The sequence below is a fragment of the Dreissena polymorpha genome, chromosome 5 (genome assembly GCF_020536995.1).
Source record: "Dreissena polymorpha isolate Duluth1 chromosome 5, UMN_Dpol_1.0, whole genome shotgun sequence".
NCBI classification, from domain to species: domain Eukaryota; kingdom Metazoa; phylum Mollusca; class Bivalvia; order Myida; family Dreissenidae; genus Dreissena; species Dreissena polymorpha.
The window spans coordinates 36,614,227-36,629,758 of record NC_068359.1 but is presented as its reverse complement, the minus strand read 5'-3'; the positions used below and the strand labels follow the sequence as shown (position 1 = coordinate 36,629,758).

The following is a 15,532-nucleotide window of genomic DNA, read 5'->3' as shown; positions in this document are numbered from 1 at the left end:
AACAAACAGCTTCATTTGTTGAAGCCACATATTTAGTTTGAAGGCATTCTCCGGCAATCGTTGGCCACAAATAATCCGGTCGCCGGCCAATGAGCCCGATCCCCAGGCATCTGAAAGACTGGACACGTCGTAGCCGTCCGTCACCCGATGAGTGACAAAGTTTAATACCTCAGTCACAAATGGATAGAGGTATTTGTTGGATTCGATGGAACATCGATTTTATTTCACGAGTGATCATATATAATATGTATTTTTTTATGATCACGAGTGAATAAAAATCGATATTCCATCGAATCCAACATTTTTTTTTTATTTTATGCTTTTTTCATCGTTAATTTACATTGTAAAAGAGTTTAACTGGATAATTTCGCTGGATTTATGACGTCATTTCGTCGAAAAAAATGACGTCATTTCACAGTAAAACAGTGAAAAATATCGATATTTTTCATTTTTATTTATTACTGTTTAAAACAGTGAAATACCAGTTTTATTTCACTGATATTTAAGAAATAATCGACGGGTAACCGTTGGTTATTGCGGTAATAACCAACGGTATGGAGTTTCGATGCGTAGGAATTAAACCACGAGGGCGTAGCCCGAGTGGTTTGATAACAAGCATCGGAACGACATACCGTTGGTTATTACCACAATAACCAACGGTTACCCGTCGATTATTTTGATTCGAACACGATTTCATTAATAAGTTACCCGCGATTTAAAGGTTATAAATGAGAATTATATTAACCGAACGTCCTCCACTTTTCCGCGAAATCGTGACGTCACCACAACAATGAAAATCAAATGACGTCGTCTTCATTCATAAACAGTGCGCGGACAATCAAAAGTGACGTCATACTAACAACCGTTGGTATATCGGGGTAATAACCAACGGTAGATTTCCTTCTTTGTATATAGAAATTAAGTCTCGTGCCGTGGTAGAATTAAGAAATAATCGACGGGTAACCGTTGGTTATTGCGGTAATAACCAACGGTATGGAGTTCCGATGCGTAGGAATTAAACCACGAGGGCGTAGCCCGAGTGGTTTGATAACAAGCATCGGAACGACATGCCGTTGGTTATTACCGCAATAACCAACGGTTACTCGTCGATTATTTCGATTCTAACACGATTTTTTAAATAAGTTATTCGCGATTTAAAGGTTATAAATGAGAATAATATTAACCGAACGTCCACCACTTTTCCGCGAAAACGTGACGTCACCACAACAATTAAAATAAAATGACGTCGTCTTCATTCATAAACAGTGCGCGGACAATCAAAGTGACGTCACTTTAAACAACCGTTGGTATATCGGGGTAATAACCAACAATAGTTTTCCTTCTGTGTATATAGAAAACAAGTCACGTGCCGTGGTAGAATTCTCTATAAACCACCGGAAAGCAAAAATAAACACCGATCGCCGTCCAATCAGCGGACGACTTATTTTCCCGCTCATCTGACTGACGCCCGGCCGATGCTCGCACGGATACCGGGTCATCTTGTAGCATCGGGCGGCGTCCGGAATAATTTTTAATCGCACATTTTTTTTACCCGACATCGGGCCCGGGAAGAAATCGAGTTGAGATAAAAAAAATCGGACGATCAACGCACGGTTATCACGCGGCGTGCGCTCTACATCGGATTCATAGGACGTGTATCACAACGAGCGCCGTCTGGCGGCCGTCGGTCATCGTGCGGAGGCCCTCCGGAAATCAGACGGTCGCCGGCCGATGTATTTGCCCTGGAAAATACCTTTACTTTTGTCGATACACGTTCAATGAATCCGATGACGTGCGATCGCCGGGCGATAACCGTGCGTTGATTGTCCGATCTGTTTTCGATCTCAACTCGATTCATTACCGGGCCTGACGTCGGGTAGAATTTTAAGAGATACTTAAAATTAATCCGGACGCCGCCCGATGCTACAAAATGACCCGGTGTCCGTGCGAGCATCGCCGGGCGCTAGCACGATGAGCGGAAAAATAAGTCGTCCGCTGATCGGACGGTGATCGGTCTCTATTTGTGACTGAGATATAAGTTGCAGCAAATACTAGTATCTTACAGTATAGAGCAGAATAGTAATTCGGACAATCTAGTGATACTCGCAATTAAATTTGATCTTTTATAGGCTTTTATAAAATTAATGACAATGCCCTGATTTCTGGAAGATAATTTTTAATAGAACTTATATTGATAACATCATTATGAAAAAAAACAAGTACATTTTTATCGTGCTTTTAGTGGGATTCGAACTTATTCGTTCACATGGTTCAAACATCGCCTTCATTAAACTACACCACAGTCCCGTAATCAATAGTGCACATGCGTATAGCGGTACTAATGCAAATTGTTTGCATGTGTTTTTTTTTCGAAGTTAATGATGTTCTTCCCCGCCAAAGGCTGCATTATGTGTGGACCCGGGGAGTGTCATAGCACTCCTTCCTAATTAACTTTCTAGACTCACGAGTGTTGGGACGAAGTATAGCACTTTCCAGTTATTTAGTTGTCTGCATATAAATTTTACATTTTGGTGTTGTCTTGTGTTGTTGGGGTTGATGTAATACCCGGAGGAAACTCCACACGCCCGGTATTGTGACCAGCAACAAAACTCACATGCAACGGGGATAGAACGCGGGTCGCCCAGGTGAGAAGTCCGTGTACCAACCACTGCGCTTACCGTCCAGCCGCCGTACATTTAAAGAGAGTATGCGCAATTTTTATATGTGTTAAAGTGTAATATATTGATAAAAATATGTTACAATAACACAAAATAGGCAAGAAAAATTATACATTGAAGACGAATTTCATAAAATGCAGCAAAAACAACTTAGCGCCCCGAGCCGATCGTGACGAAGATATTTCGTACATATTTTCCTACAATAACCGAAGTATTCGTCTTTTTATTAGGATCGGAGTTAGTGTTCGTGTGCCGTATGAATATATATCGTTGCAGGAAATTAAAATAATCCGTAAAACTAAATTTATATTCACATCGTACATGCACGATATACATACTGGCGAAATCGACTGTACAGACATTTTCGATTTCAGAATTAAATATCTGGCTTACTTTGCATTTTTCGACACATGTTCTTCTTAATTTTTATATTAATTTATATTGAAATATATGAATAATATGTTGTTGTTTTTTTACACATTTTACATAAATTCATAAATATTTGACAAAATCGTGCATACTCTCTTACCTTCATAACGAGTTTCTACCACTACAGATTTCCACGCGCCCGCTAAAAGTGTCCTCTGGGTCAACTTGTTAAACGTATCGAAAATAAATATTTTTTAGACAATACAGTACGAGGCTTAAGTGCTAAGCAACCATTTTATTACGACTAAGTAAAAGATGATCTTAGTTTTGAACCGATTATACGGTATTGGCCGTCGATATGACCCTTAAACGGAAAGCACGGTCGAAATACTTGTATTTATAATTGGTCGTTATTGGTTTGTAGATTCGCAGCAAAACTTGTTTAATGTGTATGGAGACATCGTGTGAAATAAGTTTTTCATTGCTCGCTTTCAAAATAATAATAATAATAATAATAATAATAATAATAATTATAAATGCAGATAAACCTATTAAACTGTCATAATCATACATAATATTATGCACACTCATGAATTCTCTCGCCCGTGACATAAAATACGGGTATAATAGTATACTCCGATATATCATTTTATGTCCGTTATTAACCACAAATAATAGTTTCCGGTACAGCAAAGTCTCCGTCATGCTATTAATTTGCAACGCATGAAAGAAAAAGTACAGCAAAGTCTCCGTCATGCTATTAATTTGCAACGCATGAAAGAAAAGCATGATGATCTTACGCATACAAATGAAAAGGGTGACCCATAGTCAGTACAAATCCTTAAGTAACCAAAAGTATACTGAAACAAAAAATCTTAGCTGATTATGTTGTAACATGACCTGTCACCTTACAAAACATATTTACAAAAAAGTGTGTAGGGCATTTTCAATTATAATTAATCAATAGCACATAAACATACCTTGTTATGTTTCATCAAGGAAAGCTGAAATCAACTGTCAATACATTAAAAAAAAATACGTGTATATCTTATATTTTCTCAACGAACACATTAATATCTATTTACTAATTTCGAAACTTTTTTAATTAATGCTACCGGTATTTCGTTTTCAAGTAAGAAACCAACGACTGCGCTATCTTTTCGTACACCTCAGCTAACAAAGATTACGTTTTGGTTTTCGTCGCATATATGAGGTGGTTCCTACTTTCGTTTTAGATAGCACGATAAATATTGCGTTTACTTCAGTTATGTTTGGCAAAATATGTAGTAATATATTTGAGTATATTTAAAGAATGTGAAATGTAAACTTGCTATTGATAATAACTAGGAAGTTTTAAACAGGATATGTTTAAATGCATGGGTGTGTGTTACCTCATGCGTTCCTCCGAATAACCGGAACAATATATGGAAGATTGTATTGGAAATAACGCACATATAAAAATATTGTATTTTGCAGCGGACAATTATATGTGATAGTGAGGTTGACTTAATAGTAGTTTGCAAAAGCTGGTGGTTATTTGTTTGACTCGACAAATGAAAACTTGGAAATCACCGGGTTTTTCTATTGACTGATCATTATCAAGGATGTATCAAATTACATAGCATGTTAACTCTTAACATTTGTTGAACTAGATGCAATAATTAAATGTTGTGATCGGTAAAAATAACCACAAAGCTGCAGTCACGGTAATGCAAGCTTATTCGTGTTTTCTTTTATTGCGTCATATATTGATTTAATAGTTTGGAACGTGCATACAACAAACTTCACAGATAATCCTTATTTGACAATACAATTTAACTTACACGAGCAATTGCGAATAAGTATATTTTTCTTGAACATTTACTTACGTTGACGACACTGAATTTGGAGGCGGATGGCGCGTGTCCGTGCCCATGGACATAGCAGGTAGGAATCTTATGCATGTACAGATGCAGTGGCAATATGTTGTCAAGAGGGTGTAAGCGGATTAATTTGTGCAGGAAGTAAATTACAGGTATTGTTCTTATAGCATATTAAAAATTGATTTTTTATTACAGATACAAGACTGGTATTATAAAGGTCTCAGAAACATCAGTGTTTATCTCGTCGAACTGCAAACCCCCTACCCCAGCTGCTACCCCCATCCAAAAAACAAAAAAAAATGTCCATTTGTTATACACAATAACAAAACAAAAAAACAAAAAACTTATATTTTATGGGGAGGGGGGGGGGGGGGGGTAGCAGCTATAGCCGATTGCCTGTGCAAATGTCTACATATTGCTGCATTCTCACATGTTACACGAGAACGTTTGTATGCCAATGCTAAATTATGGTCAAAATTTTATGACATGCAATACTATAGTTTGTAAATCAAATTTTTTCAAATGATGCTGTCCTTAAAATGTCCATATTAGTCCCAACAAATCCAAGGATCGCGGATTCAATTCCCGTTTCAATCTACATGCTCAATTTTAGCGGATTTGAAATAGATGGTCACATCACTGTGTTAGTAAAGATCGGTGCGTACACTTAGCACAGTGGATTGAACACAAATTGGTGCAGTGTTACCTTTCTTATAGTGATCGTAACGTCGTGTGCTTACTCATCCGAAATGAATGTACAGTTAAACAAAACAAATGTTCATGTAAGTAAACTTCATCAAATTAATTATAATTACATTTTCCCATGACATCAAAACTGCATATTTTTGGTCAATAATGAAATAAGTTTGCGTGTATCATGAAAGTCACAGACGAGATTACAACATAGGCCTAACATACGAATAACACATGATTCGTTCACACATTGTTTGGTAACGTTATCAGAGATTTAATGCTTGTTATTATTTACTTAAGAGTAAGTTCTCTACTGGTGCAGTGCATAAATCTTTCACTGTCCAAATCATTTGCCTTTCCATCCTCATCCTAATTCGAATTTTAGATTGATGATTTTTGTCTTTTGTTCCTTAAACACATTTACAAATCTCCAGGGACGTAGATAACCTCGAAACATTGGGGTGGCGGTCCAGTTTCTGTACTTGGAACATAAAGGGGTTTGTTTGAGAGGGTTGTTCTCTCCAGTGGTTTCGAAATTTTTTGACAATTACAATTAATATGGTGCGTTTTGGGGGAACTTTGGATGCGCAGTGCCATGAGCTGGAGGTCCTTAGACACCTGAGGCTGCATTGTGTGCATTGACCATAGTGTGACCCAGAACAACCTTACTAGACTCACAAAAATTCTGACTAATTTTGAAATATAGCTGCAATATCCAGCCATTAATTTTGTACTGAAAGGAATTCAATTTTGGTGTGGCTTTGTGCTCTAAGGGGAAAGCCAGAATACTCGGTGAAACCCAACCTGTCTACTATGGTGACCACCATCCAAACTCTTAGGCACTGAGAACAGGGATTGAAATGAGTGAAAAGCATGTGAACCAAAAACTGTTAAAATCAGACGTCCTCAAATAAATTGTTTAACTAACTTATTTAAGTATTGTAGACTTTGCTATTTATTTGTGCTGTGTTTCAGATCTAGACAACAGATGCAGTGTGTCTGCTGCTTGTCTCCAGTATGAACACTCTGAGGGGTTCCTCACACTACCTCTGGGATGTTTCCAAACCCCTCGGTCAGGGGGCCACTAGCATGGTGTACAAGGGACGTAATAAGGTTAGTGCAAGTAGCAAACACAGATGGCTTTGAATATGCTTGTTATAAGTACTGTACCTGAGGAAGCCAATATCTTTTTTAAATATTCTCTTTTTTGCTGTTGAAACAAATGTAACAAAACAATTCAATTCACAATGAATTTGTATGTATAGTTCAATTAGAATTTCTAAGTATTTTTCAAATCCTTTAGACTCTTGTTGTATGTGAAATACGTTAACAAAATCATTTCATCTTTATTGCCAATAATAAGTATAACCAAACAATTGTGAAACAAATTTATTCATTTGTATAATAATGTTTATCTCAAAACTTGATGAATAAAAATCAATATCAATGTTAAAGTGATACTTATAACTACTTTTGTTAGTTACTGCAGTAAATTCTTAGTTAACTTCTACCCTTATCTTAGTATTTGTTACGAATGGTAAAGTGATACAAATGTTATTAATCAGTGCACTCTTTGTTAACTTTTATCATAACCTCATTTTCCTATTTCCTATAATCCATGTCATTATTCTAATTATTTTGTATTTTGTAATTGGCAAAAATAAATTGTTGGCTTTCCCACTCAGAAGCAAAATGAAATTGGCAATGTGCAAAAAGCATAAAACCAGAACAGCCTGCGAGTATCTCGCAGTCTGTTCAGGTAGTATGCTGTTTGCTGCTCATCATTATCTAAGGGTTGAATTGAAGCCTTTAAAACTTGAATATAGTAAGAAAGTTCTTTAATTAAATTTAACTTTCCATGGGACTACAAATGCGTCAAAATACGTTTCTAAGTGGTAAAGGTTTAAGAGCTAATAAATGTCGTTGTTGTTAGAGGGAAATGCAGGACTCTGCGAATTTCAGAATGTAATGTATGTACCGGTTTGTACTGTGTAGAGTTCTGGGGAGGAGGTAGCAGTGAAGGTGTTCAGTCGTGCTGCACAGATGAGACCACACGAGGTACAGATGCGGGAGTTTGACGTGATGCGCAAGCTGGCTCATCGTAACATAGTACCTCTGCTAGATGCAGAGGAAGAGGTATGGTAGTGGCGTGTGGGTGTATGCTCTCTTGCGTGCATCTTCGGGCCTTTTCCTTTCATATCTACCAGTTGCTTAAACGGACCCATTCCCAATAAAACTGTAAAAAAAACAAAAAAAAACAACAACATCCAATTAAAAAATATTATTTTTGAAGTGAAATTGTTATTATATTTCAATTTTATTTCAATTACATCTGACATAGTATAGATTTTTTATGATTCGTTCTATAATTTGAATGATTATGAATATTGATGTTAAATTAGTTTGTCCAAAGTCAGTGGACTTAAAGTGAAAAAGTCTGATCCCAAAATTGCATTTTCCCAAAGTGGCGTGGTAGTGAAGTGTGGGATTGTGCCTTTTGCATGAAACTTTGCAAATGAGAGTTACATATGAGCCTCGCTTGGGAAAACTGAGTGCATGTTTTTAAGGTGTCGTCCCAGATAAGCCTGTGCAGTCCACATAGGCTAATCAAGGACAGCACTTTCCACTTTTACGGTATTTTTCGTTTAAAGGAAGTCTCTTCTTATCCTAAATCAAGTTAATGCGGAGAATGTCTTCCCTGATTGGACTGTGCGGACTGCACATGATAATCTGGGACAACGATTAACACACATGCATTAAGCCCCATTTTCCAAAAGTGACACACATATATTTATTTTTTGTTGTTGCTTGCAGCAAGGCACGGGTAACAAGGTGATAGTGATGCAGCTCACAGAGCATGGCAGCCTGTTCAATGTGCTGGAGGAGCCTCATAACGCCTATGGCTTGCCTGAGGAGGAGTTTCTTATTGTGCTGGAGCATGTCAGTAAGTAGAGGTCATGTAGAGGTCATATGTACAGGGGGAGGAGCCTCATAATGCGTTTGGCTTGCCTGAGGAGGAGTTCCTTATTGTGTTGGAGCATGTCAGTAAGTAGAGATTATGTAGAGGTCATATGTACAGGGGAGGAGCCGTATAACAGGTATGGCTTGCCTGAAGAGGAGTTCCTTATTGTGCTGGAGCATGTCAGTAAGTAGAGGTCATGTAGAGGTCATATGTACAGGGGGAGGAGCCTCATAACGTGTATGGCTTGCCTGAGGAGGAGTTCCTTATTGCGCTGGAGCATGTCAGTAAGTAGAGGTCATGTAGAGGTCATATGTACAGGGGGGAGGAACCTGATAATGCCTATGGCTTGCCTGAGGAGGAGTTCCTTATATTGCTGGAGCATGTCAGTAAGTAGAGGTCATGTAGAGGTCATATGTACAGGGGAGGAGCTGTATAACAGGTTTGGCTTGCCTGAAGAGGAGTTCCTTATTGTGCTGGAGCATGTCAGTAAGTAGAGATTATGTAGAGGTCATATGTACAGGGGAGGAGCCGTATAACAGGTATGGCTTGCCTGAAGAGGAGTTCCTTATTGTGCTGGAGCATGTCAGTAAGTAGAGGTCGTGTAGAGGTCATATGTACAGGGGGAGGAGCCTCATAACGTGTTTGGCTTGCCTGACGAGGAGGCCTTATTGTGCTGGAGCATGTCAGTAAGTAGAGGTCATGTAGAGGTCATATGTACAGGGGGAGGAGCCTCATAACGGGTATGGCTTGCCTGAGGAGGAGTTCCTTATTGTGCTGGAGCATGTCAGTAAGTAGAGGTCATGTAGAGGTCATATGTACAGGGGGAGGAGCCTCATAACAGGTATGATGTAACCTTTCAGGGCTATATCTCAGATACGAAACAATATTTCAACATGAAACTTCATGGGTGTATACAATTCAATAAGGAGAAGTGATATGCACAAGAACCATAACCCTACAGTTTCTTTAACAAGAGGATTGCCCTTTGTTGTTTAAATATCCCTTTCTTTTAGTTTTTAACCATTCAATAAAGAGAATATATTTGGCTGGGGATATCAATTAAAGTTGCTTGTTTACCATAGTTTTAAACTGTGCCTTATTTGTAGATAATTGTCAAAACTAATATCAGAAAAAAAGAACAGTTGTTTAATTGTTTCTGTTAAATACTTTTAAATATTTATTTAATATATCCTAATTTACTTTAATACCAGTATGTTTTATTGCTTGCTAAATATCATCCTCTAATGCATCTGTGTGTATATAAATTGACTCAAAAAATTGTCAAGTAAAAATAACTTGCCCTCTGGACGTATTTAACCCTTTTCTACTTAGATACGTATTTAACCCTTTACCACTTAGATACATATTTAACCCTTTACCACTTAGATATGTATTTAACCCTTTACCACTTAGATACGTATTTAACCCTTTACCACTTAGATATGTATTTTGATGCATTTGTAGTCCATTAGTCAGTTAAATTTAATTAAAGACCTTTCTTACTAGATTCAACTTTTAAAGGTTTCATTTCCAATCCTTTGATACTGTTGAGCAGCAACCGGCATAAAACCTGAACTGACTGCGAGTTACTCGCAGGCTGTTCTGGTTTTATGCTGTTTGCACATAACCATTTTCACTTTGCTTCTGAGTGGGAAAGGGTTAAAGTAAAGCCCTGTAGAGACTGATGGATACAGGCTATGTCCACCGTTTCAGCTTGTGGTGTGAAATACATGAGAGAACACGGCATAATACACAGAGATATCAAACCTGGGAACATTCTGCGATATATTGGCGAAGATGGCAGGTAACACATTGTTATTATTAGCCCCTTTGTTCTAGCCATATATTGTATGGTATCAATACAAAATTATAATCACACAAACAATGTGAGTTGGTTGGTCTGTTATTATAAGCCACATTTGTTTTAACCATATATTTTATGGGATCAAAATAAAATTATAATCAAACAAACAATGTTAGTTGGTTGGTCTGTTAACAATTCTTATACTTTGAACTTCTTCTTCTGTTTTTGTTCAATTTTCCAACATTGTCCAACACAGTAACTGCTCTTACACCTCTCAATGCACAGCTATATAATTTCTATGCATTGTTTTTAATTTAAGATAAGGATGTTATGTACATTCATTTTTTATTATTCTACATCAAAAATGGCTGAAGAGAAGCACATTATTCAGCTTAGAATTTCTATGATGTGATCAAAACTTGCTACATATTGCCTCAAGCTCTATTTTGTTTTTGGCAAATTTGGTTTCTAAATCATGTAGGAAACCTATTCTTTCCCAAGTATAACTTTGTGGAAGTACGCATTATTTCTCATTGAAATGTATTTTATGCCCATATTTGATAAAACAATTGCTGCATACATGTCTGTTCAAGTTTGTTTGCCCGTATTTGATAAAGCAATTGTCACATACATGTCTGTTCAGCCTTGATGCCCATATTTGGTAAAGTTATCATTGCATACATGTCTGTTAAGGTTTTTATACTCATATTTTTATAAGCAATCATAGCATACATGTCTATTAAGGTTTGTACTCCCATATTTGGTAAGGCAATAATAGCATTCATGCCTGTTCAGGTTTTTATGCCCATATTTGATCAAGCAATCATAGCATACATGTCTGTTCAGGTTTTTATGCCCATATTTGGAAGAGCAATAATTGCATACATGTCTATTCTGGTTAGGGCTATTCCAGTAAAACATATGTCCCATCCCCAGGAAGGCACTTTCAAAATGAACCACCCCCCCTTCAGAAGTTAATTTTACAAAAAAAGAACCCCCTTTAGAATATTTTTTTCTGCTATTTGGACCCCCTTTAGAAGTTTTTCTTATTAATGCGAATTTCAATAGCCCAAAATATTAATTTTGCAAAGCATTTTTCGTTGGGGGTTCTGATTATTCTGTCCTCTTCTTTAAATCATGTTGTATTGTAGCAGATTGTATATGAAATAAAAAAATTATCAAATAAAATTGACCACTTTCGGTCCGACATGCCAACTATTTCAATGACACCTAGGAAAATGGTGTTGTTTTTGACGCTTATGTCACTTCCATTTTGATTTTAAAAGCTGTTGTAGGGCAGTATTAACGCCGAGGAAATTATTGGTGATACGACGCCGAGTCACTCGGCGAACAATCTTATTAACTATTATTTACCTTGGATAGAAACTGATTACAAGTTCCGAATAATATCGTTTATTAAATGTAGATTAACCATGTTTTGACATCAATCAAAGCCAATCCCCTCCCCGAAAAATAAAATTAATTTGTCTGTAGAACAATATGGGATTGTAAGCATTGTTGTTTTCAAATTTCAACATGTATTTCACACCCATGCCCGTGACAGGTTTTTTCTGACTTTCTAAAGGTGCGTATAAAACAAAACTGTGTTTGCACCTAGCTGTAAGATATCGCACCTGGAGGAGTGACAATTGCGTGTTTGAAGCAGTGGAGAACTCATAGCTGATTGTAATAATCGTATTTTACCCGAGTCTCTCGATTCCCTGATACATATGTTTCAACTGTCTCAATCGCATACATGCAACTTTTCCCGTCTTTGTCCATTACTCGATAATCCCGCATATGCCCGATTTCCATTTTTAAAAGCAAATTCTGGTTAATAATGACGATAAGAGTGCTCAAGAATGTTATAAACACAAACGTTCGCAATTTTCGAAAGTATCAAATGAATTTCGGCATATGTTTCCATTTAAAGATTTGATGAAATAAGTGCCCAATCAGGACAGTTGTATTCCAACATGCGTAAATCACCTGACACGGTTTGCACGCGTCGTGTACAGCTATTTTCGGTTACAAATTCTAGCCACATATACATAGTGCACGTGAATTAAATGAATTTCTTTGTCCTAATAAAAAGCGCGCCAAAATTGGCGTGGGTGTATTTATTTGTAAATAAACATTTCATAGCGGGTACAACATTGAGATCATTAATTTTAATTTCCATTAAAAGTTTCGTTGTTACTAAATTACCGGGGTATCTTGCAAATTACTTGGCATTGACATTTCCTCTTAATAAAATATAATTCAAACACCCTGTATGGTTACAGTTTCGCTGTTTCAGTTCCTTCATTATTGAAACAATTAAGACTTATGGTTTGCGCTCTGTGTGTCCATCAGTCCTACAGTCTGTGAGTCTGTCACACTTTTCTGGATCCTGCGATACCTTTTAAAGTTCTTAATGTTTTTTCATGAAACTTGAAACATGGATAGATGGCAATATGGACATTATGCACGTCATTTCATTTTGTTCCTACGTCAAAAGTTCTGGTTGCTATGGCAACAAATATATAAAAAATAAATATTTCTGACAATGGTGGAGCCGGTAGGGGACATATATTGCTTGGCATTAGTCTTGTTGTATTGTATACTGACTGCACACAAATGTCGTGTACAGTTAAAAAATTTCTGCAACGACCAATAAACAACCTTCGGCTTCGGTACATATACTATTTGGGGCTGCCTGGCTGGTCACTATTCTGCCATAGGGCCGTCAGTGAGATTTTCTATTTCTTAAATAGTGCACGTGCTTATCTAACATTAAGGGATCATGAACACGGGTCGGAGCCACTTGTATGGGCCATAATACACAGTCCCGAGGGTTATGTTCAGTAGCACAAAGTCACGTGGTCAGTAACTAACAAGTTCGAGTAATAAAGCACAGAGATTGTGATCTGAAAAATTGCATGGGGTCCGAAATGAAACAGAATGCCACCAAATCAAAAGATTTACCGCCTAATGTCAAGTGTAAAAAAACTATGTTTGAAACATTTAAAATAAGGATAATTCCGAATGATCACGGCTTCCATTTTCAAAGGCATATTCTTTTCAAAATTGCGCAAGAAATTGTAAAGACAAAAAGTTTGCTTTTTTTCCATAAAATCAAGTTTACACCCTACTATTTTATTAAATCGCAGCCAAATCGGGACGGCGGTATTCCCACTGCACACGCGTACATCAACTTAAGCCATGTGTAAATTTAAATTAAGACGCACATGTACAAGTCATTTTCTGAAAATTGGGACGAAGTGAAAGTAATCATTTTAAAAATGAACCAACATTTGATTTTATTAAAATTGTCAACATTATTTATATTTGTGTCTGTGTATTTTAGCAACTCTTATGCAAATAGATATCGTTTTTTTCCATGTTTAAAGCAAGTCTTGTTTCCGAGATTAAACTGTGTAAATTTCTTCAATATGGTTAGCTACTGACCTAAAAATAAAATCATTGTTTTGACAGATGACATCCGATGGTAATTGTATGAAGTATGCATAGAAGCCGACGAAATGTTAAAACAATCGTGTAGAAATAAAAATATCGGGTATCATCTGTATCTGTTTCTTATATTCGTTAATTTGAAATTCTTATATTGGTTAATTCGAAAATTATTTAACATTTGTTATAGTATACAATCAATAGTTGTAAATATTTCTTCTCGGCGAATCGCTGCGTGTTAAGACACGGCGTGATTCGGCGGATCGATGCCGAGACAGAAACAGACGCGGTGTCAGTCCGCAAATTATCGCCTGTGTCCAGGCATGATGTGGAGTGAATACTCGTTGTGGATGCGGAGAAATTTCGCGTAAGCTGTAAATATAGTCCATTTTTAATTGGCAAAAAGGGTTAGAAGCAAAATAAAAATGATGCCCCCCAACAGAAGTAAAATATAAGTTATAACAGCCCCCTTCAGAAGCAAAATATGAAGAAACCCATCCCCAACAGAATTTCTTTATTTTGCCGTCCTGGGGTGGGATATATGTTTAACTGGAATAGCCCTTATTATGTCCATATTTTATAAGCAATCGTTGCATACATGTCTGAGCAATCATTGCATACATGTCTATTAAGGTTTTTATGCCCATATTTAGTAGAGCAATATTTGCATACATGCCTGCTCACTATTTTATGCCCATATTTGGTAGAAGAATATTTGCATACATGTCTGCTCCCTATTTTATGCCCATATTTGGTTGAGCAATATTTGTTTACATGTCTGCTTACTATATTATGCCCATATTTGGTCGAGGAATATTTGCATACATGTCTGCTCACTATTTTATGCCCATATTTGGTAGAGGAATATTTGCATACATGTCTGCTCACTATTTTATGCCCATATTTGGTAGAGCAATATTTTTTTACATGTCTGCTTACTATGTTATGCCCATATTTGGTCGAGGAATATTTGCATACATGTCTGCTCACTATTGTATGCCCATATTTGGTAGGGGAATATTTGCATACATGTCTGCTCACTATTTTATGCCCATATTTGGTAGAGGAATATTTGCATACATGTCTGCTCACTATTTTATGCCCATATTTGGTAGAGCAATATTTGTTTACATGTCTGCTAACTATGTTATGCCCATATATGGCAAAGCAATCATTGCATAAACGTGTGTTCAGGTCGGTGTACAAGCTGACAGACTTTGGGTCGGCCAAGCAAGTTCAGGACGAGGAGGAGCCATTCATGTCTCTGTATGGAACGGAGGAATACCTGGTCAGTGCATGATGATGTCCAAATCAAATAAGCCTTGTTCTGGAAAAACTGGGCTTAACGCATGTGCTTAACGTGTCGTCCCAGATTAGCCTGTGCAGTCCTTAAAGGCTATTCAGTGAAAACACTTTCTGCTTGTATGGAACTTTTCCTTTTAAAGGAAGTATCTTCTAATAGAAGTCCAGTTTAGGCTGAAAGTGTTGTCCCTGCAGTCTTCACAGGCTAAATTTTTGGATGACACTTTACACACATGCATTTAGTCCAGTTTTCTCAGAACGAGGCTCAAAATTGTCTATGTGTTCTCTATCAATTGAGAATTCAAATAGTAAAATATGACACATCTAATCACAATTTTTGAATGAGCATACATGCTTATTGTATGCATTGTGTGTGAATCACAACATATGCACAGAAATCGCACTCAAC

At 37.0% G+C, this 15,532-nt stretch overlaps 1 protein-coding gene across 4 annotated transcripts in view; it reads left to right on the top strand.

Annotated features, from left to right (window-relative positions):
- Nucleotides 1-4,194: 4,194 nt before the first annotated feature.
- Nucleotides 4,195-15,532, top strand: part of LOC127881619 (serine/threonine-protein kinase TBK1-like) — a 46,896-nt gene continuing 35,558 nt past the window's right edge. Inside the window, exons 1-6 of one of the 4 annotated variants that reach the window (XM_052429669.1) lie at nt 4,195-4,260; nt 6,578-6,715; nt 7,598-7,738; nt 8,417-8,546; nt 10,278-10,368; nt 15,016-15,109. In XM_052429669.1, coding sequence (XP_052285629.1) covers nt 6,620-6,715; nt 7,598-7,738; nt 8,417-8,546; nt 10,278-10,368; nt 15,016-15,109 — 552 coding nt within the window. In that variant the 5' untranslated portion in view covers nt 4,195-4,260; nt 6,578-6,619. The other 3 variants (XM_052429668.1, XM_052429667.1, XM_052429670.1) reach the window with 3 other exon arrangements.